The 25,785-nt window shown below is 53.6% G+C and overlaps 1 protein-coding gene across 1 annotated transcript; it reads left to right on the top strand.

Moving 5' to 3' along the window:
- Positions 1-341: 341 nt before the first annotated feature.
- Positions 342-25,710, top strand: LOC102112758 (receptor-type tyrosine-protein phosphatase T-like). The gene is made up of 29 exons (XM_014256972.2): positions 342-478; positions 8,215-8,412; positions 8,985-9,197; positions 9,635-9,877; positions 10,708-10,959; positions 11,528-11,818; positions 12,199-12,296; positions 13,602-13,794; positions 13,932-14,043; positions 14,158-14,392; positions 14,608-14,647; positions 15,183-15,288; positions 15,457-15,524; positions 15,820-15,962; positions 16,099-16,186; positions 16,772-16,842; positions 17,240-17,276; positions 17,957-18,054; positions 18,225-18,341; positions 19,439-19,596; positions 19,675-19,810; positions 21,090-21,236; positions 21,415-21,514; positions 21,989-22,068; positions 22,487-22,621; positions 23,052-23,177; positions 23,744-23,901; positions 24,177-24,312; positions 24,821-25,710. Exons 1-29 carry the CDS (start codon positions 418-420, stop codon positions 24,893-24,895), a joined length of 3,915 nt encoding a protein of 1,304 aa, XP_014112447.2. The 5' UTR covers positions 342-417; the 3' UTR covers positions 24,896-25,710.
- The last annotated feature ends 75 nt before the right edge of the window (positions 25,711-25,785 follow it).

The raw sequence follows: 25,785 nt of genomic DNA, 5'->3' as shown, positions 1-25,785 counted from the left end.
GACTGTCCTGATGTAGTCACTGCTTGACTTTCTGTGTGAGCATGGAAGCCACATCTTCCTGTTAAAGCCCAGCCATGAACCAGAACACCTCATGAGTCCTTCTGAAATCTGTCCTGGGAGAAGAGGTAACCCAGCTGGGTTAATATCTGGTCCTGACAGAAGACTTAAAATCTGGGGTTTTAGACAAGAAATTAGAGACAGCAAGGTTGCAAAAGGGTCATGGAGCTGAAAGAGAAAGAAGGCAGCACTGACACTGGCGGAGTTTCCCTCTCCAATGAGGAAGCCTCTTGCACCATATGTGATTTCTCTGCGTGCCTGTTTCCTTTCCATGCTTGCACCACTCACAATCAGGCGGCTGTGCAGTGAGGCAGCTGGTGTAGCTGAGACCTCAAACCTGCGCTGGGAACATAGGCAAACATGGCCCTGCAATGGATATTTCTCCTGCTCCTCACACCCCTACTGGCAGCACTAAATCATGGTAAGTCCTATCCCAACAATTATGGAAAACCCCAGGAAAGAGGTAAGCAGTGCTCCCTCCTCTGCCCCCAAGAGCAGGTTTTACTGTTCCCCTTTTGCAGAGCTGCTGTGCAACTTTATGGCATGCAGAATAGAGCATTTGCATCAGAGAGGTCTTTCATCCACACTGGGGCCCGAGTCCACCAGCTGGGTTGTGGTTAGGCAGAGTTCTGTTTGGGGATGGAGAGCAGCAAAGCTTGGGGTGCTGAGGAAACCTCTGCAGAGTCTGGAGTGTTCCTCCATGGAGCTGGAAATACAAGGTGTCCATCTGTCCTTTCACAGTGTCAGGGTGCCATGTCCTCACCACAGAGATGATGAGTACCCAGCAAAGACCTGGGGAGACATGAGCTGAGCCCCTGCGTGTCCAGGAGAGCCTGGGGCAGGAGTTTAATATTCTGGGATTGCTCTTTAATGGACTTCCTTGGTGCTGGAAGGAGGAGGGCACCCCCAGGGTTCTGATGGGCTCTTCCTACACTGGCTGCACACTTTGATGCCAGCAGAGTCAGTGGGAATTTGCAGGCTCACATGTTATCTGTCCTCCCAGGAGGCTGCACTGACTGGCAATTGAGCTGTGGGTCCAGGAGCTGTGACCTTGCATTGTTCTGGATCTGTCTGAATTGGAGTATTTCTCTAAACTAATGTTTTTGGAGCTAGGTGATAAAAATAATTAAAATAACATCTAATCATGTCACCCCAGTCCACTGTGGTGTTGTATCTGGGTGGATGCAGGCTAGAGAAAACAGCTGATCTAGTCGCTGTGACAGAGCACAGGGAATGGGATCAGAAACTTTAATTGCTGATGTGAAGTGACATCAGGGTCTGTGAGAGGTGTCACGGGAGCCTTCCAGGGAAAATATGTCTGTGTGGTTGCAGGGAGCGTAAGCACAGCACACTGCCACACAAAAAACAAGGGCTACTCTCTAACAGAGTATATTCTCCTGCCCAGAGTATCTTTTCATTGCCCAGATCCCTGCTGAAGCTGTTCTCCTAGGCCAACATCTGCAATCATGCCCAAGCATTGTGTAGCTTTCCTGTTAGTAAAGGTTTCCAGGTTTCCAGGTACACACTAAGACCAGGATCTGTCTGTGTTATGTACAGTGGGATACAACAAGGACCTGTAGGCCTGCAGACTCTTGTCACACTCTGCAGATCTCAGTCACCCAGCCATCCCCAGAGGAGTCTGGGGCTGCCTGTGACAGAGATGATATTGCTGAGTTTGCACCTTGGCGCCTGTGAAAAGAGGAACCAAGACAAAAACATGTGGTGGCCGCACCCAGCATTGTGAGCAGCCCTGCCTGCATCCTCAGCATGTGGGCTCATCCCATCCTGGCACCTCTGCTGAGGTCCAACCTGATGGGTCAGGGTCCTTCTCTTGCAGAGGGACAGGGCAAGGAAGATGGCCCGAGTGAGGCAGGAGGGTCTCTCCCATCCCTGCTAGGGTGGAGTGGGCTGACAGTGGCAGTGGGACAGTGGGACAGGGTAAAGCTGTTGGACAGAGAGAGGGAACAATAGGGTGGGATCCATGAGCATATCCCACACCCCTGGTGTGCACAGTGCCACAGAGAGCAGTGCAGGGAACAGCAGTGCAGCCACAGGCACAGGATGTGGTTGGCCCTGCTGCTCTGCTCTCCCCATCATGGGAACGTGTGCACTGAGCAGGGTGTGTTGTGTCGTTGTCCTATTGTCACCTTATTGTCTTGATGTGCTGCTCTCACAAGGCGTTTTTCCTCCCTGAAATGCTGTACTTGTACAAAACTCTCCACACCTTACAGTCCCAGTGCACCTGGAAGGCAGGTGGAGAAGCTTCTAGGGCATGTTTTCTATGCAAAGGAAGGGTCTAGGATCCAAGCTGGCCCTGACCCCATTTTCATCAGCCTTGCTTGACACTGTGTAGTGATCTAGTGGCATCTGACAAGAAGTTTTAACAAGGAGCACAGCTGCAATGACCAGGGGGTGGGAGGCTGGTAGCTAAAACTAAGCCACAACCAATCTGAAAGGTTTTGTCTCAGCTGAATTCCAAACAGTGCCTAGAGTAGAGCCTATGGGGAACATGAGTGCTAAGAGATACTGCAAAGGAATGCCTGGGGCTTGACACCCTAGGGGTGGTGAACTGTGTGCTCCACCATGCTTCCACTTCCCATCACCAGAGCACAGATTCAGGAAACACGAATTTTGCCTCCTGCTCTTAGACTCTTAGACACGTGTCAGATGTCCTTTAGCACCTGGTGGACCACTACAGATTAAAGTGCCACCACGTCCCAGCTCTTCTCACAATGCCTTGTTCAGTGACTTGTTTTGCCACCCCCTTTCCCTGCCATGACTCCCAAGCAGAGCTTCACCAAGGTGTCTGTGCTCCATCACTCTTTAAGACTCAGCAGCTTTGTTTGCTAGTGAGGAGTAGAGAGATACTCTAAGGCCCATGTTTGTGTTCCCAGTGCCTTGCAATACAACTCTCCACTGGTGGAAGGAGTGATTGCTTTTCTTAGCTCCTCTCAGCAAGCACATGGCATCAAACACAGCAAGACTGCAGTGCACTTTGCTGTCACCTCTCTCAGCTGCTGAGCTGCCCTGCCAAAAGGGTTGAACTTCACCTACTGCTTCTTAGATTTCACCTTGTCCTTTATTCTTTGTGTGTGAGATAATATAGTGTAAGAAGGGACACCTTTTGCTGTTAAGCAAAGGGATGAACCCAGGAGTCTGACCTGAATTACCAGCATAGCTGTTTCTCCTTTCTCCTGACCCTCCCCTTCTGGCCCATACTGGGGTTTTGTTTAGCCTGCCAGGCTCACTACTCCTTGCAGCAGGGACAGGCAATCCAGATATTTCTGAAAAAGACTTTCTATATTCATGGGCAATAGCAATATCAGCGAGGAAGGTATTAATTTAATCGCATCAACTAGGAAAAAAACCAAAACAGTACATATCTGCCTTTAGGAGGCAAAAAAAGAAATAACCTTTTGTTACCACTCCTGTTTTAGGCATTCAGTATTTCCCATTTCACAGTGAGCACACATTGCATGCTACAAAAGGTGCCTATTTGGTCATATCTACACCATATTTTCCTTGCTGAAATTTCGCTTGACTCAGCCTCCTTCCTCTAGCTGGGGCGGCGAGCCTGTGGGCGGCTCTCTGCATACCACTGTTCAGGGTAAAAACAGTGTCTAAGAACTGTTCCATTACTCTCCCACCTGCTGTTAATCCCAACAAGGTTGGAAGCTGAGTGTTTCTTCCCCCTTTCTGTCTGAACACTCTTTTTTCTCCATGAGGGTGCCAGCCCCCTAATACATCCGACTGCTTTGCACAAGTGGGGTGTTCCATTTCTCCAGTGGAGGTCCCATGGACACCTCCAAAGCACACAAAAAGCCACCCTGGGTGAAAGCACGAGCTCTTTTGCTCCAAGGTGCCCTTTTCCCCTGGCAATTTTTATGGAATGGATATGGAAAGGCGTATAAGGAGGGTGAGCACAGTGGTGTCCCTCCCAGCCCGTGCATCTTGACTGCACCCAGCAGCCATGGATTGATTTCTCCCAACAAGCCTCAAGTGCTAATTGCATGCCTGACAGGCTTGGACTTACTGCAAATGTGAGGCTGAGTTGGATTGTAATCAGCAATGTTCTTGAGACAAAAAACAGTCATGGACTGAAAGTGTCTTCTCTTCCCCATTTTGCAGAGAAGCAGAGCTTTCTAGGCTTTACTGTCAAACAATCATCAGAAATGCCACCAGGAGGGACTCTGAGCAGCTGCAGATGCCTGGATGCAGATGGTGTCAGTGCTGTGACACGGAGTTCACTGCAGCCTCAGGAATGTGGGCAGGAGGCAAGCCCTGAAGGGACTGTGATATTTGGGCACTGCTGGCAGGGTGCTCTGTGTGCAGGTGGTAAATAGGCTTTGGCAGTCCCCCAGGCTGTCCTGCTGGTGTACACTGTCCTTCTGCAAGGCAAGCAAGCTTTTTTTGCCATACCCACCCCTCTGACAGGCACTCTTAACTCCCAGGACAACAGGATAACTCCCAGGATTCTGATGCTGGTGTATTCCCCTGTAGTGGTAGTCCAGTCACTGGATTCTTTGAGTATGGGAATGAGCTGTGGGCTCCGCCTGCCTTTTCTGATCTCTCCCACCCAGCCCCTGGGCTCTGCTCAGCACGGTCCATGCACAGCTTGGATCTGGGTGCTGAATCTGCCTCTGGCTGCCCCGGAGCACAACAGGGGCACATTTGGCAGGGCAAAGGGCGCAGGAGAGCCTGTGAGGAATTAAAAAACTGGGGGCAAACAATCACCTCCATTCCCAAATTCAGAGAGATGCTGTTTTGTGTTCTCAATGGCTTGCAGTGTAACTCTCCAGTGCAACTGGAAAAGCAGTGGTAAACAGTGGTTGCTCTTCTTAGCTCCTCTCAGGAAACACATGGCATCAGCTCAGAGAGCTTGGGAAGGAAAGGATGAGTCGCAGAGGACAGAAATCCCCCTGCTGCTTGCAGGGAGCCCTGCAGGCAGAGAAGAAAGGAGGGAGCAAGAGGGTTTGCCTGAAGGACTGCTCTCCTGTGTAGTCTTTGTGTCCAAAGGACAGATGTGGCCACTGACACACTTCTGGCACACGTGTGGTCTTTGCAGAAGCACGTATCATGTGTCCACCCTTGCCTGAGGCTGCTCTGGAATCTGTGCTGCATCCCAGCAGCATCCCACCATTCCAGCTCAGCAGACACTGACAGGAACACGGAGGAGACCCTGGAGCAAGTCTGCACATCTGTGGAGGCCTTTTCACCTGAGAAAAAAAGATAACAGAGAAGAGGCTGATGTTACTGGCAAAGGATTAAGTCTGATAAATGCCCAGGTCTAAGAGAAATTATTCGCTGGAGTCCTGGTGAAGGTGGACAGCCTAGTCAGAAATATGTGGCTGTTGTGCCAGCTGAGCTCATGCAATCCCTTCACAGGGATTCCAGCCCAGGAATCTTACACAGCACCAATTTTCTTGTGCCCAAAACCAAGGAAAAGTAACCTGAGTTACAGGGGGCAAAGGCAGGGATGGGCAGAATGAAGACCATCCTGCTGTAGGAAAAAAACAGATTTGAGACCATTTGAGGTACCTGAAGGTGCACTAATCCATGGGGCCTGATGAGATGCATGTGTGGGTCCTGAGGGTGGAGGAAGAGGCAAAGACATTATCCATCATAGCTGAGAAGTTGTAGCAGGCAACTTCCAGTAAAGCTCTCGCTGACTGTAAAAGGGGAAGCACAACCCCCTTTTTAAAAAGTGGAAATGAGGGAGACACAGGGAACTACAGGCCAGTCAGTCTCCCTTTGGTGAGGGACAAGATCATGGAGCAGTTCCTGCTGGAAACTGTTCTAAGGTACATGGAAATTATTTGTGATGGCTTCACAAAGAGCAAATCATATCTGAGTAATTTGTTTGCCTTCCATGGTGGAGTGACAGCGTTTGTGGATAAGGGAGGAGCAACTGACATAATCCACCTGGACTTGTGCAAGGCATTTGACACCGTCTTGCATGACATCCTCATCTCCAAACTATGAAGGTGTGGATTTGATGGATGGACCACTCGGGGGGGGGAGGAGTTAGCTGGATGGTCACACTCACAATATTTTGATGTCCACTGGCACAGGATGCCCAGAGAAGCTGTGGATGCCACGACCCTGAAAGTGTTCAAAAAGGTGTTCAGGCTGTGGATGGCTTTGGGCAACCTGGTGTAGTGGAAGGTGTCCCTGTGCATGACAGGAGGGCTGGAACTAAGGGATCTTCCTTCCAGCCCAAGCCATTCTATGCTCTTATGAAAGACTGAATGAATCTTAAGTGCCTGTAAACAATAATTAGCATAATTCTGAATATTCCTAGTTTCATTTCTGCAGAAGTAGCACCTTTTAGCACAAGGAAGAATGACAAACTTTAAACAAAGACTAGCCCCCACTTGTGCTACAGTAAGTCTGCACTGTACTGCACCTCTAAATCAGCAACCATGAGATGTGGCTTTTTCAAACACAGAGTTACCCCTGGCCTCTGCAAGGATGCCTGGTAAGTCAAGAGAGGTTCATTCACAGTTGTTTCAGCAGTAAGAGCTTTGCCCTATGAAAAGACTCGGGGAGAGCTGGAAGCAAGGCAGAGCTCTGCCACCTTGCCAGCAGAATATCCATGTTTGTGGAAAAATGCTGTCCCAGATACCTCTTCAAATCTGTACCTGCATCAGCAGAGTGCCTGCAAAGGAGAATTTATCTTTTCCTCCTGGTTTCCTGCCCAGCAGGTTGCCATGTGTGGCGCTGCCTGTGGGTTTTGAGTGCTGTGGGAGCTCTCACAGCTACAGGGAAGTGTGGAAAAGGAAAACTGGTGAGACACCCTTGCACTGAAGTCAAGAGTGGGGCAATGTGGGAGAGGCCAGCCACTCTCCTGAGCACTCACAGCCCCCTCAGATCCTAAGGCTGCCTCCACTGAAGAATTCCACTGAAGAATTTCCATCCCCTCAAACTGCTTCTTGCTTCAGGCCAGGCCCCACATGTCTCTTTTCAAGAAACTATTGTTCACTTTCTGTGGTGACTCTAGGGTCAAAGAAATACCTATCAGTGAGTAATCTTCATACAGGCACAATTTGGGGCCCTGAAATGCAAATTAAAACATGAGAAATTATTTCATGAGTAGCTCTCACCTGATTGAAGTGCTTGTTGCTCAATTTGCCAGTCTGGGAGTACTTTTTTTACCACTTATTTGTCAGGGGCTTCATTCTGTCTGGGGTGGTGCAGGTGCTGTGGTCCACTATTGCATGAGGTATGCAGAGCACTCCTGGTTTCCTGGGGAGTCCTGATGCCACTCAGGTGTTGTAGGAATTGGTGCAAACTCTCTGTGCCTGCCTGACTGCATCCTGATAACTCTGGACAAAGTTTGGGTAGCTACAGCTAAATTTTTATGGTAGAGGAACACTCAAAAGAGAGTTACAATTCCTATGTGGATTCTGATCAGAGGGTAAAGACCCAAATTAAGGCCATGAGGACACCCAGCAGCACTCCTGTCTAGAATTTAGTGAAAACGAATATGGAGATTTACTTCAATCAATTTCTCAGCCTACATGTTGCAAAACACAACCAAAGGTGCAGCTGGTGAAATACCTACATGGAGTCCCTGCCAAGCCCCTCCTGCCAGCTCAGATGAGGGGGTGTCACTCATCTTGGGTGAGGGTGGGAGGTGTATGGGATGGAAGGTAGCTGCTCCTAGGAGCCAGCAGACATTTTGCGAGAGGGATGGAGAAGAGGAAATAACAAGTGTAACATCCAGACCAAAAGCAAAGTGGCAACTTGAGTGGGATTTTGCCGCAAACAAGAGTCCGTGTGGGTGTGAGCAGATCGTGTCCAGCAGAATGACAGGAATGCTGATGAGTGCTGCCAGCAGACACTCTGGTGCACTCCCACAGCCCCTGTATTTGTGGGAGAGAGCAGCATCCCCCAGGCTGCTGGATCCCTCTGGCTGGGGTGCCTCCACAGCAGTGGGTGGCAGGAGGGCCTGTGGATAACCCTCCTGCACTGCCCCTGAGGCTGTGAGGAGGGATAAAGCATCCAGGGGATGGGGCCCATCCTGGGAGGTGCCATCTCTGCCACCCCTCTGAAGAGAGGGGCACTGGCACACCTCTGCATGGAACACCCTCATCCTCAAGGATGCTGCTGGAGCCCAGTGACCCTCAGGCTCTGCCTCCTGGTCTTTGCACACAGGAAAATGTAAACTTCCCTCTCACTGGGACCGCAAGCTGAGGTTTAGCCCAAGAAAGGACAATGGCTATGCCTTGAATGAAGTGGTGCAGCTCAGCTGTGCTGGAAAGCTTCCTGGGAAGTTTGCGCCATCTGTCCCACAGATCCAATGCATTTCCAGAGGGGCCGAGACCCTGTGGAATGAGACTGCCACCTGCAAAGGTAAGCACAGCCCTGCACCACCCTGACCCAGGGTCCTGAGCTGGTGACAGACCCTCTGTGACCTGGTCATGCACACGACAGTGCAGGCATGGGAGACCTGGACGCCTTGGCTTTCCTCCATGTCCTGGCAGTGACAATGCTCTTTTTGTCTCAGCACCTTGCTGTAGGCACCTGCTGGGCTCTGTGCTCCTGGGAGGGGTTCAAAGGCAGGAACGAGAGTCCCTGCACTGAGGGGCTACTGTAAGCCCTGTGCCTTCAAACAATGATGGGGTGTATGGCCAAGGTGGTGGGAGGGGATGGAGTTCTGTGTGAAGACTGGGGAGGAATTCTGCCCAGCCTTGTCCAAATGGAGCCTGATTCGGGAAGCCTGCAAGAGTGTAGTAGGCATGGATGGGACTGCTCTTGGGTGGTCTGCTGCCACCAATAACTCAGTTCTAGGCTGCAAGGGAGGGATCAGGAGTTGCATGTAGTAACCAAAGGAGATGGGCCCTGTCAAAATCAGAGCAAAAGATATCCCAGAAGACCTCTTCCCATCCTGTTTACATGTGCTCCTTCTCCTCTCCTCTGTGCAGAGAGATGCCAGCAGCCCCAGTGGGACTCACAGCTCCAGTTTAGCCCAAACCAGAGATTTTACTGGGTCAAGGAAGAGGTGACATTGAGCTGCTTTATGAATGACACTTCTCCCCTTGCTGTGATCAGATGTGCAAACTGGAAGGATGCTTGGGATGTGTTGGACATTTGGGGAACATGGCACAGGTTGGCAGAGAACCTGACCTGTGCAATGGGTAAGTTGGGAACCAGTAGGTCCCCCCTGCAACATGCACTTCTCACTGTGGAGGGGACCTGGGCGTCCTGCCAAATCTCATACACCTTGGGCACAGCTCAGTCAGGTCCCAGTTGCAAGCAGTCTCCAAGATGGAGAGGGTTAGAAGCCTTCAGTGTGGGACAGGTTTTCTCTGTCCCTGCGTCTCTTCCCTACCTATTCCTGAGTTGTATGTCATGGGGAAGTTGGAGGGGGACAGGTCCTGTGCCTCAGCTTTCACCTCTCTCCCAGTGTCCTGTATCACCTCCTTGCCCAGGCACATGCTCTTTTTCTGCTCTTGGGTTTCCTCACGGTGTAGAATGCTGACATGTACCACAGTTCATCACGGAAAAGCCTTGGTCCCTCTCCTGCCTGAGCATTCCCTCACTGAGAAGGACTCTCACACTTTCCCCCTGACAGCAAAATGCCCAAAACCTCAGTGGGATTCAAGACTTCAGTTTTCAGAGAACGAAACTGAATACCTACAGAATGAAGAACTGACACTGACCTGCCCCAAAGATCTTGAGCCCTCCTTCCCTAAGGTCAAATGTACAAAGGAATTCCAGCGAATGAACTCTGGAAAACCAGTCTATGTGGGTGCCTGGTGGGGCAGGAACAGCACAGGCGCCTGGACACTCATTGAGAAGGATGTCCTGTGTATGGGTAAGTGAGGCTGCAGCAGCTCTCCCATGTTTCCCTGCTACCTTCACCCTCCTTGGGGCTGTGCTGCCTGTGCAAACTGCTGAAGAGGACAACCCAGGCAGGAGACAACAGACCAGGTAGAACCAGACGGCCAAGCTGAAATCTCCTGCAGTGGTTCCTGAGCAGGCCAAGTCTGGGGCTCCCAGGCCAGGGGCAGGATCTGAGGCTGCCACCCAGGTGCCCATGGAAGTTCCATTATCTTTGCTGTGCCTCCCAGTGCCACCCTGGAATGCACAGGTCTGCTTGTTCCCCTGCTGGCCTCTGGATAAGGGAGCTGGGGACACCTCGTGCACCTGCAGGAGCTGGAGCAGAGGGGAATGAAGGGGTCCTCATAGTGCACAGCTGGCTCAGCCCTTGGCACTGGGACAGGAGGCTGCACGGGAAGGACCTGGGGGAGGAGCAATGCCATCCATCAGGGGACGGGGATGCAGAGCTGTCCTTGGCAGAGACAGAGCTGTGCTCAGTGGGGGCATGGCAATACATGGCAGTGTGTTCAGGAGAGATGGGCAGGGAGAGATGAGATGGGAACATCCCTGCTTTGGGCTGTGGGAGGTGGATGGGTGTCCAGAGACAGAAGTGGATAAGGGCAGGTTCATGGATGAGTGATCCTTCACACTTTCAAGCACAAGGAATGCCCCTTCCAACAAGGTTTGCCCTCAGGTCACATCCCAGCAGATGGATGTGTCACCCTCACTCCCTTCAGAGGCTGGAGGGGTTGCTGGGTGTTGGTCTCCCACCACTCACCCATATCTCGTCTCCTCACCTCCAGCCCAAATAACACCTTCTTTCAGCTCTCCCAAGAAGGTGCCAAAGGCCCCCACAGGACTCCATACTCCAACTGGCACCAGACCAGGTGAATTATGAAGTGGATGATGAAGTGATGCTGAGCTGCCCTGAAGGTTTCCAGCCATCCTTCACTGAAATCAAATGTCAGAGTGAATTCCAGTACTATGATCATGTGACACCTGTGTACAAAATATTTTGGCATGGAAGAGACTCCAGAGGTGCCTGGGTCTCCATTCAGTCCAGTCTGAAATGCATCAGTAAGTAAGGGATCAGGAGAAGGATAATCCTTTTCAGAGGGAGATCCTGAGAACATCTCTGAGGGGGGACAGCATGGGAAGGTCAGTGTTTTTCCTTGGGCCCAGCACTGAAAGGATGGTGCCTGTGGAAGCAACTCCTGCTTCCAGGCCAGGATGAAATATCTCCTGTTGCGCTCTCCTATGGCACCAAAGGATGACTGCAGCCACATAGCTCAAAGGGTTTGAGGGAGGCTGGGTCCCTTTACTGCTGCCTGTGAGCTCCGATGGCCAAGCTAGTGACACACTCTCCAGGCTTCCCTATGTTCCTCCCAGAATATCCTGATGTTTGGCTGAACAGGTATGGTTGTGTCACTGGAGACATTCACCCAGTGGTTCACATTCAGTTTCCTAGTGCATCATGATCCCAAACTCCTCCTGCTCCCCTTTGGGAGAGCTGCAGTGACCACCTTCAATCTCACTTTCCCTCCCACTGGGCTGGGTGATGAGCAAGGTCGCTTGACTGCACCATCCTTGCATGCCTGGGCTGGGAAGGGAATAACGTGACCTTCTGGCAATTTTTCCTTCACAGAAGTCTTCCAGGTTGACCCTGAGACCTTTGAGATTTCCAGCACCAGCATCAAACTGAACTGGACCTGCAGGTTCCCTGATGCCTGCCAGGGCATGAGGGCCATGTGCCGGCTGGCAGCGCCTTCCTCCCCTCCCTGTGAGGCTGAGGAGGTGAAGGGAGAGCAGATGTTACATGGCCAGGAGGGAACATTCACCTGCTCCCCTTTGCAGCCCTTCACTGAGTACAGTGTCACCATCGACTTGCCCCCCAACACAACCCTTTTCTCGTGGTTGTTCACGACAGAGGAAACAGGTATGTGCACAGAAATACCGGAGATGAGGAACAGTCCAGAGCTGTGTCACAGGTGGATCAATGTGCCCACCACCTGCCAGCTCAGCCTGATCACTTGCTCCCTGCAGGGATGTGCCTGGGATCGGGGCTGCTTGGCTCCTGTGGAGCTCTGGGGAAGGGGCTGGGAGAGCCCTGGGCAGGGCACGTCCTGTCCTCATTGTCCCACTCCCCACCACACTGTTGTGCTTCCCACTGCTGCAGCACATGAGGCCTTTGCCGGGGACAAAGCCTTCGCAGGGAGTCCCTTCTGCAGCCTGTCCCACGGCCAGGAGCTGCCTGCACCCTCCTCCTCCTCAGCCCCTGCTCATGGCCCCGTGTGTGACCCCACTGTGTGCTTCCAGTGCCGGACAAACCGCAGCAGCTGTGGCTGGATCCCGACAGGGGCTCTCTCCGCTGGAACTCGCTGCCCTCCTGCAACGGGGAGATCATCGGATACCAGGTACCGAGGGACCAAGGCAGAGCCTCGCCTCCCGGCCTGGAGCTCTGTGCAGGCAGACTGGGAAGTGTGAGCAAGGGACAGCTGGCATGAGCCACAGCTCCCAGACAGTAAATCTCTGGCCCTGCTGAGCACCAGCGTTTTCTGTTTCATTCTCAACATTCCTCATGCTCTGGAGATGCCCAGAGAGCTGTGAGAGCTCCATGTTCTCGGGGCTTCCTTCCTGGCTCTGCTCTGCTTTGGCTTTGGCTTTTGGAGGCTGGTGTGCAACACATGGTGACGCGTCTTCTGGCGTGGCATCCCAGGGTTTCCTGCGCCTCTTGCGTACTCGTTTCTGGTTCTTGCCACAGAAAAACTTGTGGTTTGACTAATCCTCTGAAAGTCCCTCCTGAAAGCCCCTCCTGGAAGCCCCTTCTCCAGAGAGCTGCACCATTCTGTTGAGTTTTTCTCAATGCATGCCTAGAAGCATCTCCTCTGTCTCTGGATTTGGGACACGTTCCACAGCAAAACCCTGCTCTCTGGAGTGGGAGGGGCTGTGTGTGCTGGTGACATTGTTCTCAGCATGCTCTAGGTCCTTTCTGAGGACAGAGGTCCCCACGCTGTGACAGGGACCTTGCAAGCTGTTCCTCAGCTCTTTCCTGGAGAAGCTGTCAGACAAGCTCTTGACAATGCTGGGAGCCTGTTCATCTGGCTACCTGCTCCCAGACACCCACGTGCATGAACAGAATCCTTTTTTTCCACTTCCAGTTGTCTTCACTTGTGCATAAGCCCAGCATCTGTTTCTGTCCGCAAGGGAGAATGGCCGTGGATCTCATGACAAATTCAGATTGACGCATGGGCAAATGGGGACCCTTCATCTGTATTACTTATGGAAACTTTAGTCGTTGTCCTTTTCTCTTAGAGAAAGCCTTCAGAGCCCAACTTTACACAGAGGAAAGAGAAGCTTAGATTCCTCGGGCGGAGGATGTCACCGCGGTGCCTCGGTGTTGCAATACACCTGGGGTGACCTGTCCTCAGGCTCAGTACATGAATCTGTTACGGCCCTGCAAACCAACAGCTTCCCTCTTCCCTTCGCAGAGCCTCGGCCCTTTGCTCACAGAGGCTGCTGCTCACACGTCCCGAGCGCTGCCTCCCAATTCCTCCTCTCCTCCGCTCTGAGGAGCCCGCATGGGGCTGAGGCTCCTGCCCGCTCCTCTGCGGAGCCTTCTGGAGCCGGGGCAGGCCCAGGGAAGGGAAGGGAAGGCTGGCAGGACGTTGCCGGCTGCGGGCACGGTCCCCGCGGGTTGCAGCTGTGTCTCCTGTCCGCAGCTGAGCATCACAGCCAGGAGGGCAGGGGACAGCAGCGTGCTGGAGACGGAGCGGCTGCGCCCCAATGGCTCCGTCAGCGAGCACCGGCTGCCGGAGCACAGCCCTGGCAGCAGCTACACCGTGACGATCCAGGGGCTGACGGCTGCTGGAGCCGGGCCCCCGCTGATGAGGGACTTTGACAGCGACAGCTCCGGTAAGCCGCGCTGCGTGGCCGTCGCGGGAGCCGGGGCACAGACGGGCCGGGCTCGGCTGGCTGCGCCGCCCGAGGCTGCCCCTGCTCCTGGCACAGCCGTGCCGATGCTCATTCATTCCCCGGCTGTTCCCCCGCAGACACCCCGCGCCGCCGGGGCAGCGGCTGCCGCAGCGTGGGCGACATCGCCCCGTCCCAAGGCACGGCCGTGCTTCCCCTGCGCCCCCTCGCCCGGGCCCCCGGGGCAGCCAGGTGAGCGCAGCCCCCGCAGCTCGGCAGCCCCGGCACGGCTCTCCCCAGCCCAGCGCCGGCTGCAGACGCCTCCCTTCCGCCGTGCCCCGCTGCCACCGGCTCTCGGCCCCGCAGGGAGCACCAGCTCATCGTGGCCGCCACGCACAACGCCTCGCTCATCGAGGGCATCTGCTCGGGCCGGCCGCAGCTCTCCAACGCCAGCGTCTACGTGGCCGCTCTTCTCAACCTCACCGCCCCCACCGACTTCGTGCTGGGCGACGGCAGCCGCGGCCCGGGCCAGCACAACGCTGCCCTCCGCCCGGGCCGGGGCTACACGGCCCTGCTGCGCCTCAGCCGCCTCTGGCCGCCGGTACCGTGGGCGGGCTCCCGGTCCCTGGGGCTCGGCCCCTCGCTGCGGCCGGGCTGCCTGTGACAGCACAATCCTCTCCCTCCCGTGCCTTGCCGCCACCGTGTCCCTGGGGGCATCGGCCGGGTCACTCGCGGGCCCGGGCGGGGGACCTTTGCCCCCAGGCAGGGCAGTGCTGCAGCAGTGGCCTCAGCTCTCCCTCTTGTCTCCTCCAACAGGCAGAGAAGTTCACCTGTGTCTGCTACAGCTTCTCTGTCGGTAAGTGTCTCCTCTCACTCGTGCTGCCCAAGCCTCTCTCCAGCAACTTCCCTTTTGCCAGCCTGGCAGCTTCCCTGGAAATGAGCTGGCTTTGGACAGATGCAGTGGGATACTGGTGTACTTTGGTCTTCACAGAAGTTCTCCAGATCTTGAGGCTGTGTGTGGTAGATGGGCTTTGGGCATCCTCAGGACACTTTTGTATGTGTGGGCCCAGTGGTCACTGGACATCGCACATCGTCCCTGCCATCACCACGTATTTAGTCCTAGCCCCAGCAGTCCCCTGGTGCATGTGCCACCTAAATGCAAATATCTCACCATTCTCTGGCACTGCCTGGGGCCTTCAGGGACACAGGGTCCACAACAGAGGGTATCACACCAAGCAAGCACCTTCTTCTGCCCCAGCTCAGCTTTGCTCTAATGCAAAACTCAGGTTGGCAGACAAGGGAAGTTGCTTTTCTCTCCATGTCCCTGTGGGATGTCTTAATGCTTGGTTCAGGCTGTGCAGGAACCTGAACCTGGGCTGTGCTGCTTGCAGGGCAGGAGCCATCATCTCTGCTGGACAGGAAACTGGTGGTTTTGGCAGTAGCACCGACTCTTGCATTCCTGGCACTGGGGATTTTGCTGCTGTTTGTGGTCTTCAGGTCAGTATGTGCCTCACCTGTCCTGCCCTCTGTGAGGCATTCAGCAGCTTGCAGGGGCAGGGACTGCCCAAGTGGAGGCAGAGATGAGGCAGGATGGTTAGGTAGGCAACAGCTTCTCCTCTGTCTCTCTACTCTGCTGGTCAGTGCACATGACTTGCTGTTTTGCAGGCTAAAGCACAACAGTTCAAAAGTCTCGGAGAACAACAGCACTATACCCCTGAGAGGATGTCAAAAAGGTAAAGTATGAGCAAGGGCCCTGTGTTCCTTGTCTGGACAGGCTGTCTGTAAAAAGCACAGGCAGGTTGATTGCAGGTTCCACAAGTTCCTTGCAGGAAACCAAGGTGATCAGAGCTGGCTGGCACAGGGAAAGGGACCACTCCAAGGAGAAGGGACCTGTGTAGGGAGGGACAGTCTAAGGTTTAGAGAAGCCCTGGCCGCTGTTATGCCATCTCAGTCCAAGCTGCAGAGTTCCAGGGCTGGCCAGGTTAGCACCAGCTGGATGATGAAATCCTGTCCTTGTGGTCTCTGCAGATGGATGCAAGCCAAACACACAGATCCCAGTGGAGGAACTGCTGGAGGCTCTGAAGATGTTTAAGAGGGAAGAAATAGAGGCAGAACAGACAGATGATGAATCAGTCGACAGGCATGGTGCTGGGCTTCTTAGAGAGTATCAGGTCTGGTTTAGCTTTGCTTTCCCACCTGGCTGCACTGCCTACTCCTCAGCCCTTCCCTGGGTGTGTGATGCAGTTGGCCTTGGCCAGCCGCAGAATACATCCCAGTGCTGAGTGGGCTTGTTTTCTTCCTCTGCAGCAATTGTCCTCCACTTTGTTACACCCCTGCAATGCTGGGAAGGAGCTATGCAATCAAAACAAGAACCGCTATAAGAGCATCATCCCATGTAAGCAGAGCTCTCCAGGGATTGGCTCAGGCTCTTGGAGCTGTCTGGGGTAGCACAGGATGCTGGGCTGGTGTAGGTGCCCCTCCAGCACTTCAGAAATACTGAGCTACTCATCTCATCCTCCATGGCCACTGAAACCTAGCGGGATTTCTGGCCCCACTCTTTTAAACCCTGTTGGAGCATCCTTGTTCTGCTCTTCAAATCCTCCTACAAACTTAATCAAACATGATATACCTGTTCCTGATGCTAGTCATTGCTGAACACTGCCATGTCCCTTCCAGACGCAAGTATTTGTGGGAAAGTGGAAGTGACCCAATTTCTTTTAAACTACAAAGCGCCTCTGGGCCCACATGGTGTGTACATTTGGCAATTTCATAATCTTCCCTAAAATTCCATTGCATTTCCTGCTGTGCCATGTCACCCTTTGTCTCATCAGCTGTTCTTTAACCCTGAACATGTCCTGAGGCCTGGGGTGCTGCTGAGGAGACAACAGACAACCACAGACTTTAATAAATTACACCTTCCCCCTTAATCAGTCTCCTTGTCGCTGCCCTAAAGCATCAGTCCACTTTCCTTCTCTTTCAGATGATCACTGTCGTGTGGTGCTGCGTCCCTCTGACACCGGGAATGGCTACATCAATGCCAGCTATGTGGATGTGGGTAGTGAGGAATTGTTACCCTGGGAAGGGTAGGAAAGCTGCCTGGCTTTGCTGGGTGAGGACAGTCCTGCTCACAGTGGGGACCCTGAGGTCTGGCACTTTTTGCCCTTTAGCTGGCAGGTCTTGGGATTTCACTGAGTCCTCTTTGAGCTGCCTGGAGTACTCTGGGTCTGTGTGCAGTTCTCATCTCTAACAAAAAGGGACCTATGTGAGGGGACAGGAACTGAGATGCAGCCCCTGGGTACCCACTGTCTGTGCTGGCCAGGAGAGATGCTGTGGGACCCACTGTGCTGAGAGTTCTGGGCTTCAGTGCCTGGGGGATGGATGCTTTATTTCATTCCCTGTTAAACATTTGACTCATGTGATCAGAGCTGTTTGAATCTCTCCCCTGCAGACCTACCGAAGTCCACGCTTCTTCATTGCAGCTCAAGGTAGGTGTTCCCAAACTTCATCCTGAGGAGATGCCATTCACTGCTCTGAGCAATCTGGGAAATGAGGAACTGGGGTAGCAGCCAGGGAGCTGTGAATGACTCACTGCATGTCCCTGTATCTCCAGGGTCTCTGTCCTGAGCTGCTGCAGGGCATGGAAGGTCTCAGTGGTAGCTTGGCAGCAGCTGGAGCTGCACTGCCCGGTATGAGGACATGGTCCTTCCACTCACAAGCCTAGTTTGTTCCCTTTGGCAGCTGGTATGACAGGGAGAATCCTGCAAATGCCTGGGATGTCTGCACCCAATGCACTCAGATACAGTTTGTCTGCTCTGTGCAGCATGCAATGAGGAGGTCTTGGCTCCCTGCAGAGCTGCAGAAATGCTCTTTGGAAAATAGGGCCCCAAATGTGGGAGCAGCTCATTTCAAGGGCCAGCATGCAGGAGCCCCTAAAGCAGCAGTGAATCCCTGACATGTCCTGGGCTCATCATCTCTCCCTTCTCCTTGTCCTAATTTCTGACCTGGTGATGAAGCTGCCGTGGCCAGCACCCCTGTCAGGTGCTGATGTCCCCTGGCTGTGCCTCTGTGTCTGGGCAGAGGAAAACCTGGGAATGTTCAAATTGTGCCTGGGAACACACCCCCATGGCTTGGACACTGGCACAGGGCTCTCCTCTTCCTTCCCAAGGCCCCTTGTCTGGAACAGTGGTGGATTTCTGGCACATGGTCTGGCAGGAGAAGACCTCAGTCATTGTGATGCTGACGGGCTTAGTGGAGCAGAACAAGGTAGAGAAAACCTCTCAGCCCATGCTCAGCTTGGGCATCACCAGAGCCAGGCTTCCACACCTGCTGTGCTCCCAGTGCAGCTGTCAGTGCAGGCAGGCAGCAGCTCTGCACCCCTGAAATACTCTCCTTGTAAGTTTGCCTGTACCTAGAAGTCTCACTGCTGTTGACAGATCAAGTGTGAGCAGTATTGGCCAGAGCAGGAGCAGGTCTATGGCGACTTCACCGTGACACTCAACAACACCTGGACCACCACAGGCCTTGTCAAACGCATCTTCTGCCTGCAGAAGGTAAGCCTGGCATGGAATTGAAGTGAGAATGCAGGATGTGTTTGGGTTCCAGCAGCTGGTGGGAGCTGTCAGACATGGACCCTGTGGAGAGCCCTGCCTGGTCTCCAGCATAAGAAGGTCTGGTGTTAGCACATTGCTATAAATAGAATCCATGCCAGGGCATCAGTCCCAGGCTTCTGTGCCAGGCAAAGGCAGGCAGTCAGTTCCAGTGGTCACCCCAGGTGAGTCTGGACTGACGCTGCACATGGGAATATTGTAGATTCTTGAGTGCTTGGGTGAGGTGATTACAAATGGTATAAAAGCAGATAAAGAGTATAAAATAGAATCTCAGCACATCAAGGATGATGGGACAGGTGCCTGTCACTTGAATCAATCTGCAGAAGGTGCACACTAAAGGTCCTTCGTCACTTGTAGTCCTAAACCTGGACAGGTAGTTTATAGTTTAAGATAACCTACATAAGGTCATTTCCCAAAATATGTGCTCCTGCTGAAGTTACAGCTCAGATAAAGGGCAGAAACTGAAGGAGCTGCAGGGAGGGAAAACAGGTACGATATAAAGAAATTGCAGTTATGCATATTCCTGTCCTTTCTTGTCTTGCCCAGAGCAATATGTAGCTGAAACGTAAAGCTCCAAGAGCACCTGATGGTAAGACGTAGCATTAGTTCATGCCAAGTGAATGTGATATTTAGGGAAAATCACAATGGGCTGGTAACAAGTGACTACATTCACATTAGTGTAGTAACAGCCTTAGGGTATATCTATTCTGGGCAAGGCAGGGCTTTTTGATGACTCTGGAAATACCCTAAGCTGTGTTTTTTATCATTTTCCCCTGGGGCACAAGCTGCTTTTCCTGCTTTGCATTCACAGCACGGTGAAGCAGAGAAGAGAATTGTGTGGCTGTGTGGTGAATGAATCTGCCCTTCACCGTCTGAGGGGCTATAGTGGAGCAGTCCTTATGGTTTGGGTGCTGCAGGGAGCGCTCTGTGCTGCTGCCCCTCTGAAGTGATTTTCTCCGCTGCTCCCTCCTTGCTGGCATGCAGTCACTTCACGAAAGTTTCCAGCTCCCTGTTGCCAGCCATGTCTCCCTTTTTTGCAGGCAGGCTGTGCTCTCCCAAGAGCAGTGGAGCAGTTTCACTACCTGCTGTGGCCAGACCATGGGGTGCCCAGAAACCCATCCCAGCTCCTGTGCTTGGTGGAGGTGGTGAACAAGAGGGTGTTGGAAGCACCTGCTGGCCCCGTGTTGGTGCACTGCAGGTACGGGGCCGGGGGAGTTTGGGTGCTGGGGCATAGCCGGCAGGGGCAGCACTGACACACAGTTTTCTGTGTCCTCAGCGCAGGGATCGGGCGCACAGGTACCTTCATCGCCCTGGACTTCCTCCTGAAGATGGGGAAGGCTGAGGGGAAGGTGGATGTGTTTCACTGTGTGCAGCAGCTGCGGGAGCAGCGGGTCAGCATGGTGCAGACCAAGGTGAGGAGAGGTATTTGTTCCCTCCACATCTCGGGCTGCAGATCCAGTTCCCACCTGTGGGAGTCGACACAGGCAGGTGACCACTAAACCATGGCTGAAATGCCAAGAGTAAATTCATTTCATTACCTCGCTAGCTGGAGGATCCCAAAGCTAGCTGGAGGATCCCAGGAGGTAACACCTAAGTGGGAACACCAGCACCATCAGGTTCAGTCCATCCTGGGTGACAGTGGTGCTGCTCTTCTCATCCATTTAACAAAGACCTGTGCATGTATAGTTTACCAGCTGGGCTGTGATCTCATTTGTGTTTTTATGACCTCTGGCCTTTATCTCTCCCAAAACAGGGAGCTCAACCATGTCCATGACAATGGCCTCCAGGTTTCTGTAAACACCTACATTCTTTCCTCACAGATTCTACTCCCCAAAGCAGACAGAGGATAAACAGCAGTAGGCTGTTTATAACACTGGATAGGATTTCTCACACTGCCATTTTCCACACCTTGGTATTCCTAGCTGTAAATTCACTTGACAGAATCCACCATGCACCTCCTGAATGAAAAGCCATTCTTCTGCTTTTAACCCTTTGCTGTCAACATCACCCTTCCCAGGGATGGCATGCAAAGCCATATTTGCCATGATTGTTCATGATCTAGTCACAGGGACTAGGGCTATCAGGTGATGGAGACTGAAAGATCTTTCTTCAATACTGTGTTCAAACCTAGTTAGAATCTGTGTTTCCCTGAGGCTCTCTGAGGTATCAGCAGCATTTGTGTGCATTGGTCACCATGGTACAGAAGGGCTGTCATGTAGGCAAGGATAATGAATGAGAGTCCACCTGTCCCTCAGGCTTTCTGGATGTCTGCCCTCCTGGTATCTCCTGGGCAGCAGTGTCCTGGCCTAGGGTCTATGTCCTTAGGTGATCTGCTTACTGCTGGGTCCCTTGGGAGAAAACTAGGTTGGGCTGGACCAACCAGCTGCTTGTACGAGGTCTAATTAGTCCACAGGTTTTCCAGGCTGCCTTCCCCAGAGCAGGGGTCTGGTCTGAGAGGGAGCATTAAACCTCAGGAAGATGATCTTGTCTGGGTTGCTGAAGTTGCTGGCTGTGTCCCAAAGCAGGGCTGCCTGCAATGAGAAGTGTCTGGCCTCAGGGATCCGCAGCAGGAAGGTGAAGGATGAACCTGGCTCACTTCTGACACACTTTGATGACAGCTGGTGATCTGGAGCTCCAGGGTTCCTCCTGGACTGGCTCCAGACCATGCAGCTGACCCATGTCCTCACACAGGAGCAGTACAGCTTCCTGTACGAGGCACTTCTCGAAGGCTTGCTCTGCGGCAACACCGGGGTCCCAGTGGAGAGCATCGCCACCCTCGTCCACTCCCTTCGAGAAGCTGAGACCTCAGGCCACAACAGTGTCCTAGAGGAGTTCAAGGTACCACCAGGAGATGGTGCACTCTGTGCTTTGTGCTGTGAGGGCTCATCTGTGATGCCAGCCCACTCCCTGCTCCCCTTCCCAGCAGTGGGATGGAGATGGGGATCATTTCTCTGGAGTGGTTCAAGAAGGTGAGGTGCTGACAGGCAGGACTGACTTGGGTGAATCATCTCTACAGGCCCTGCAGAGATTTTCTGAGTTGTTCCAGCTCCTGCCATGCAGAGAAGCAGAGAAACCCAGAAACCAACCTAAGAACCGCAAGCCAGGGATCCTGCCAGGTAACACTGGCAGGGCTGGGCAGCCTCTTGCTCTAAAACCCAGTGCCTGATAGCAGCATGCAGGGGAACAATGCTCTCCTGCTGCTTCCCTCCCAGCACATGACATTGGCAGGTTCTGCCCAAGGTCCAGCCATTCTGGATAGTAGATAATAAGTACGTATTAGGCTGATTCCTACTGAGCCTGGGATAAATATGCCCCTGGTCTAAACTTTCACAGTGGAGAACCTCAGATGAGGCACATCGGGGAGCGATTAGGTGGGTGGATCTGCTGTGCTCCCAGCCACGGGGTTTTGGACATCCCACATCAGGGTGCCCTCAGCTGCCAGAGCCATGGGTGTAGTGGTGCCTGTCCATTCAGTCCTCTCCAGCCCATGCTGCAGGGAGCTATGATGACTCTATCTGTTGCAGGGAAAGTCCCCTGCCTAGGGAGAGAATGACCCATCATTTCCCTCCCTCTGCTCCTTGCCTCTGCAGCCGATTCCTGCCGGCCCATCCTGATGTCCTCGGTGAACGCAGACGGCTCTCCAGCTTACATCAACGCCGTGTTTGCCAGCGTAAGGCTCCGGCAGCCGCCAGAGCGGGAGCTGCTCGGGGCGGCAGGGACCCGCCTGCGCTCCCCTGCCCAAGGCCAGGCTGGAGCATCCCGCGCAGGGATGTGTCCCAGCCCTCGGGCTCCTGCACAGCGGCTGCTGGCCCTGCCGCCAGGAGATGGCCCCCGCGATCGCGATCGGCAGAGCCCTGCCTGTGCGGGCAGCGCAGCAGCATTGTGCTGCCACATCCTGCTGGGAGCTGAGCCCGGGTGTGATGAGCTGAGAGGGCAGCGGGGCGCTAACCTGAGCTGACCTGAGCAGGGCTGGGGTGGCCTGTGTCGTCTCCATCTCAGCGGGGCGGTAGGGAGCCGTGCCTGCTCTAGGAAGGGCTCTCGGGGGTTGTGGGATTCTCCCCCCACATGCACCGTCGTGTCTTTTGCAGACGTACACCGAGGAAGAGAGAATCATCATCACCCAGCTCCCTTTCCCCACCACGCTGGTGGATTTCTGGGCTCTGGTCTGGGATTACACCTGCACATCAGTGGTTGTGCTGAATCAACTCCAGGAGCTGAACAAGGTCAGCAGCCCAAGCACAGCTCTCCCCTCTCCTGGTTCCCTTGGGGCTGGGCAGTGTGATTTCTGCCTTTGTCCCTGTATGGATCCTGTCATGAGAGCCCTGCTTGCACCAGTACCTGCTGCAAGCCTGTAGGGCTCCCGCTGGGACAGCCCTGAGGACAGTCCCAGCACCATAGTGCCACAGCAGTGGGCTGGCCTCAGTCTCACTGCAAGTAAGCATCCCTCAGGTTTTGTCTACCCCTGCCCAGGTGTCCCCTCTGATGGAGTGTTATTTTCTGGCTGCAGCTCTGGGTTGGTGCCCAGCAAATGTCTGGCAGAGCCATGTGTACGTGGCTTATGGGCGAGGGGCTGGTGTGAACCCACCCATGTGAGGTGCTGAGCTCTGCCCTGTGTGCAGGTGGGGCCATGTGTGATTGTGCACCTCTCCCCAGACATATGTGCAGTTCTGGCCCACCCAGGGCGAGGATGACTATGGCCGATTCCACGTCCAGCTGATCGCAGAGGAGCCTGGGGCTGGCTTCATGACTTGGACACTTGTGCTCAGCAACAGGCAGCAGGTGGGTCCTTTGCTCAGAGATGTCAAACTCCTTTGAGAAGAACTTTTGCAAGAGGTGGGAGGACCAGCTATCAACAGGCTTTAATTTGGGGTTAAAGTCACAGCTAGAGATGCCAGAGGGATCTGGTGGGGTCCTGGCAAAGCACTGGCCAGAGCAGAGTCTTTTGCCGTGGAAGAGAGGCCAATCCCAAGACAGTGAGGCTGCAGGCAGAGGTACAACTCAAAGGTGTTTTTTTGTGCCTTTCCAACTGGAGGACAGTAGCTGTGGATGGAGTTTGTGCATCTTGGTGGTACATGGAAGGGGATTTATTGCAGGCAGCTGGACACAGGACTGGTGTCAGTCTGAGCAGCACCTGGTGCTCAGCTCCTGTCCTGTGTCCATCTGCCAGTCTCAGAGCACTTGGTGGAGAAGAGCAAAGTCTGGAGTGGCATGTCCCACTGTGGTGCTGCTTCCTTGAGCCAGTGTGCACGGCTGAGCCAGGACTGGCATGCACTGTCCCTCCCCTTCTCTCCATGAAACCAATAGCTCGCTGCTCTGCCCAGCCCACTGTCTTTCTCCCCCACTAGCCCAAGAAATCTGCAGTGGAAATCCAGTTACATCAACTGACAGACTGGCCCATGCAGCAGCATCTGCCCCCACACCCTGACACCATCATCAGCTTGCTAGGGAAGGTGGAGACACACCATCGGCAGAGCCAAGATGGACATATCCTTGTCACCTGCTGGTGAGTGATGTGTCCTGGAGGAGCAGCCATGGCAAAGAGCTGGACACAGCTCAGGCTGTGTCACTGAAATTGGTCACAGCTGCATCTCGGGTGCATGTATGGATATGAATTCAGCTATGTTAAGGGAGGAAGGCTTCCCTGTGGAGGAAGGTTGGGTTGTGGGATCTGTGGCCAAGATCATGTTGAGAGTGTGGGGGTCTAAGGGGACACCTCTGAGGGTCAGGCCTGCCACCTGATCCCAGAGCAAATGAAGTTCCCCTTGCCTTCCTCCACAGGGATGGAGCCAGCCGGAGTGGGATCTTCTGTGCTGCTAGTTTCCTGTGTGAGCAGATCCAAAGTGAGGGCATGGTGGATGTATCCCAGGCTGTGAGGATGCTGAAGAGGAGGCGGAGACAGTTCATTAAAGATGTGGTAGGTGCTGACTTCAAACCCTGCTGAGATTGCAACACCAAAACAAGAGCCATATCTTGGATTGCCCGAGTAGCTGCCCTAGCCCTTCTGTGCTCGGGTCATCCTGAGGCCAGGTGCAGATGAGATCTTTGAGAACCCCATTTTCTGCTGCTGGGACATGCCCACTCCCTCAGTGTCAGGTTCAGCAGAACTGAACAGGTGCCAAAGCATCCTGCATGATGATGTGGCCCCTTTCTGCTCCTCCTGGCTGCTCAACATTTTGTGCTGTGGAGACTGGCTCTCCTGACAAAACCAGCTGGCTCCACTGCTGGTGTAGTCCAGCCCCCCAGCTCCTGGAGCACTTGCCTGGATTCCTCAGCAGGGAAAGGTGGACTCCAGCTGGGAGGAGGAGGGTGGATTATACCTGTGTCTGGCATGCTCTGCATCAGGAAGCTGTTGGAGACCAATGCTGACATGCCATTGCAGGTGTTGGTCCACCTGAGTCTCATGTGCATCCTTTTATCCACAGGAACAGTATGGGCTCTGCTATGAACTAGCCCTCAGTTACTTGAATTCATTTGAAACCTATGGGAATTTCAAGTAGGGGCATGACCACAGCCTGTCTCTGGATGGGACTTCAATGCCCTGGACAGCCCTTCATCAGTAACAGTAGAAGAAAGAGGAAATAAAAGGGCTTTGGTGTGACCCCAAGATGCTTCACTCCCCTGAAAAACCACCCCAAGGGTCTTCTGTGGCTGGAGAACACAGGCTGGACTGTCTCCAAATTTTGGCCAGGCACTGAAATGGGAACCTGACCCTCTGCCCAACATTTGTGCAGGAACTTATCTGGAATCACAGCCTGAGTTTGCAGACCAGAGCAGAGGCATCAGGACTTCACCCATCCATTCTTGCCAAGGATGAAGAGAATAGCTGTCCTATCCAGGTTCCCTTGTCCCCTCAGGTAGCCCTAAGGAAAGTGGGGTAGCACAAACACCCACATTGTTTGGTCAGGGACGTCTCAAACTGCTCTAAAATCCAGTGTTCTCAGGAGCACAGGTTATCTGTCCTACTTTGGGAGAAGTGTGAAGCCCAAAGCCAACGAGAGCCAAGAGTGGGACAACCCATGGTCCTGTGGGGCTAAACTGGTCCTTCAAACCCCACACAATCTCTTCCTGGGGCTACATCTTCCTGGTGCTGTTCCAAGTGCCACGGCCTACCAGCTCCATAGAGGCTCTCTCACCAGCCTGACTGGCTGCTCCATGGCAATCCCGGGTTTTAGGGGCTCAACGTGAATATCCTGGATGTGGTTCAAGCAGCACCAGGGAGACAGGTTCTGCCTTTGCAGAAGACTTCAAAACCAGTAGTGACCCCATGGCTCTCTGTCCTGTGTCTCACCAATAAAGGCCATGGTGGTGGTGACCCCCGATCTTGGCTTTTCTTCCAGGTTTGACCTGGCACAGTGCCACAAGGGAGCTGAAAGCACAGGTATACCAC

Source organism: Pseudopodoces humilis, chromosome 4 (genome assembly GCF_049639895.1).
Source record: "Pseudopodoces humilis isolate 2021_Gansu_Grassland_sample_001 chromosome 4, ASM4963989v1, whole genome shotgun sequence".
In the NCBI taxonomy this organism is placed as follows: domain Eukaryota; kingdom Metazoa; phylum Chordata; class Aves; order Passeriformes; family Paridae; genus Pseudopodoces; species Pseudopodoces humilis.
The sequence above is the reverse complement of the archived record's forward strand: the minus strand, read 5'-3'. Positions and strand labels throughout refer to the sequence as shown.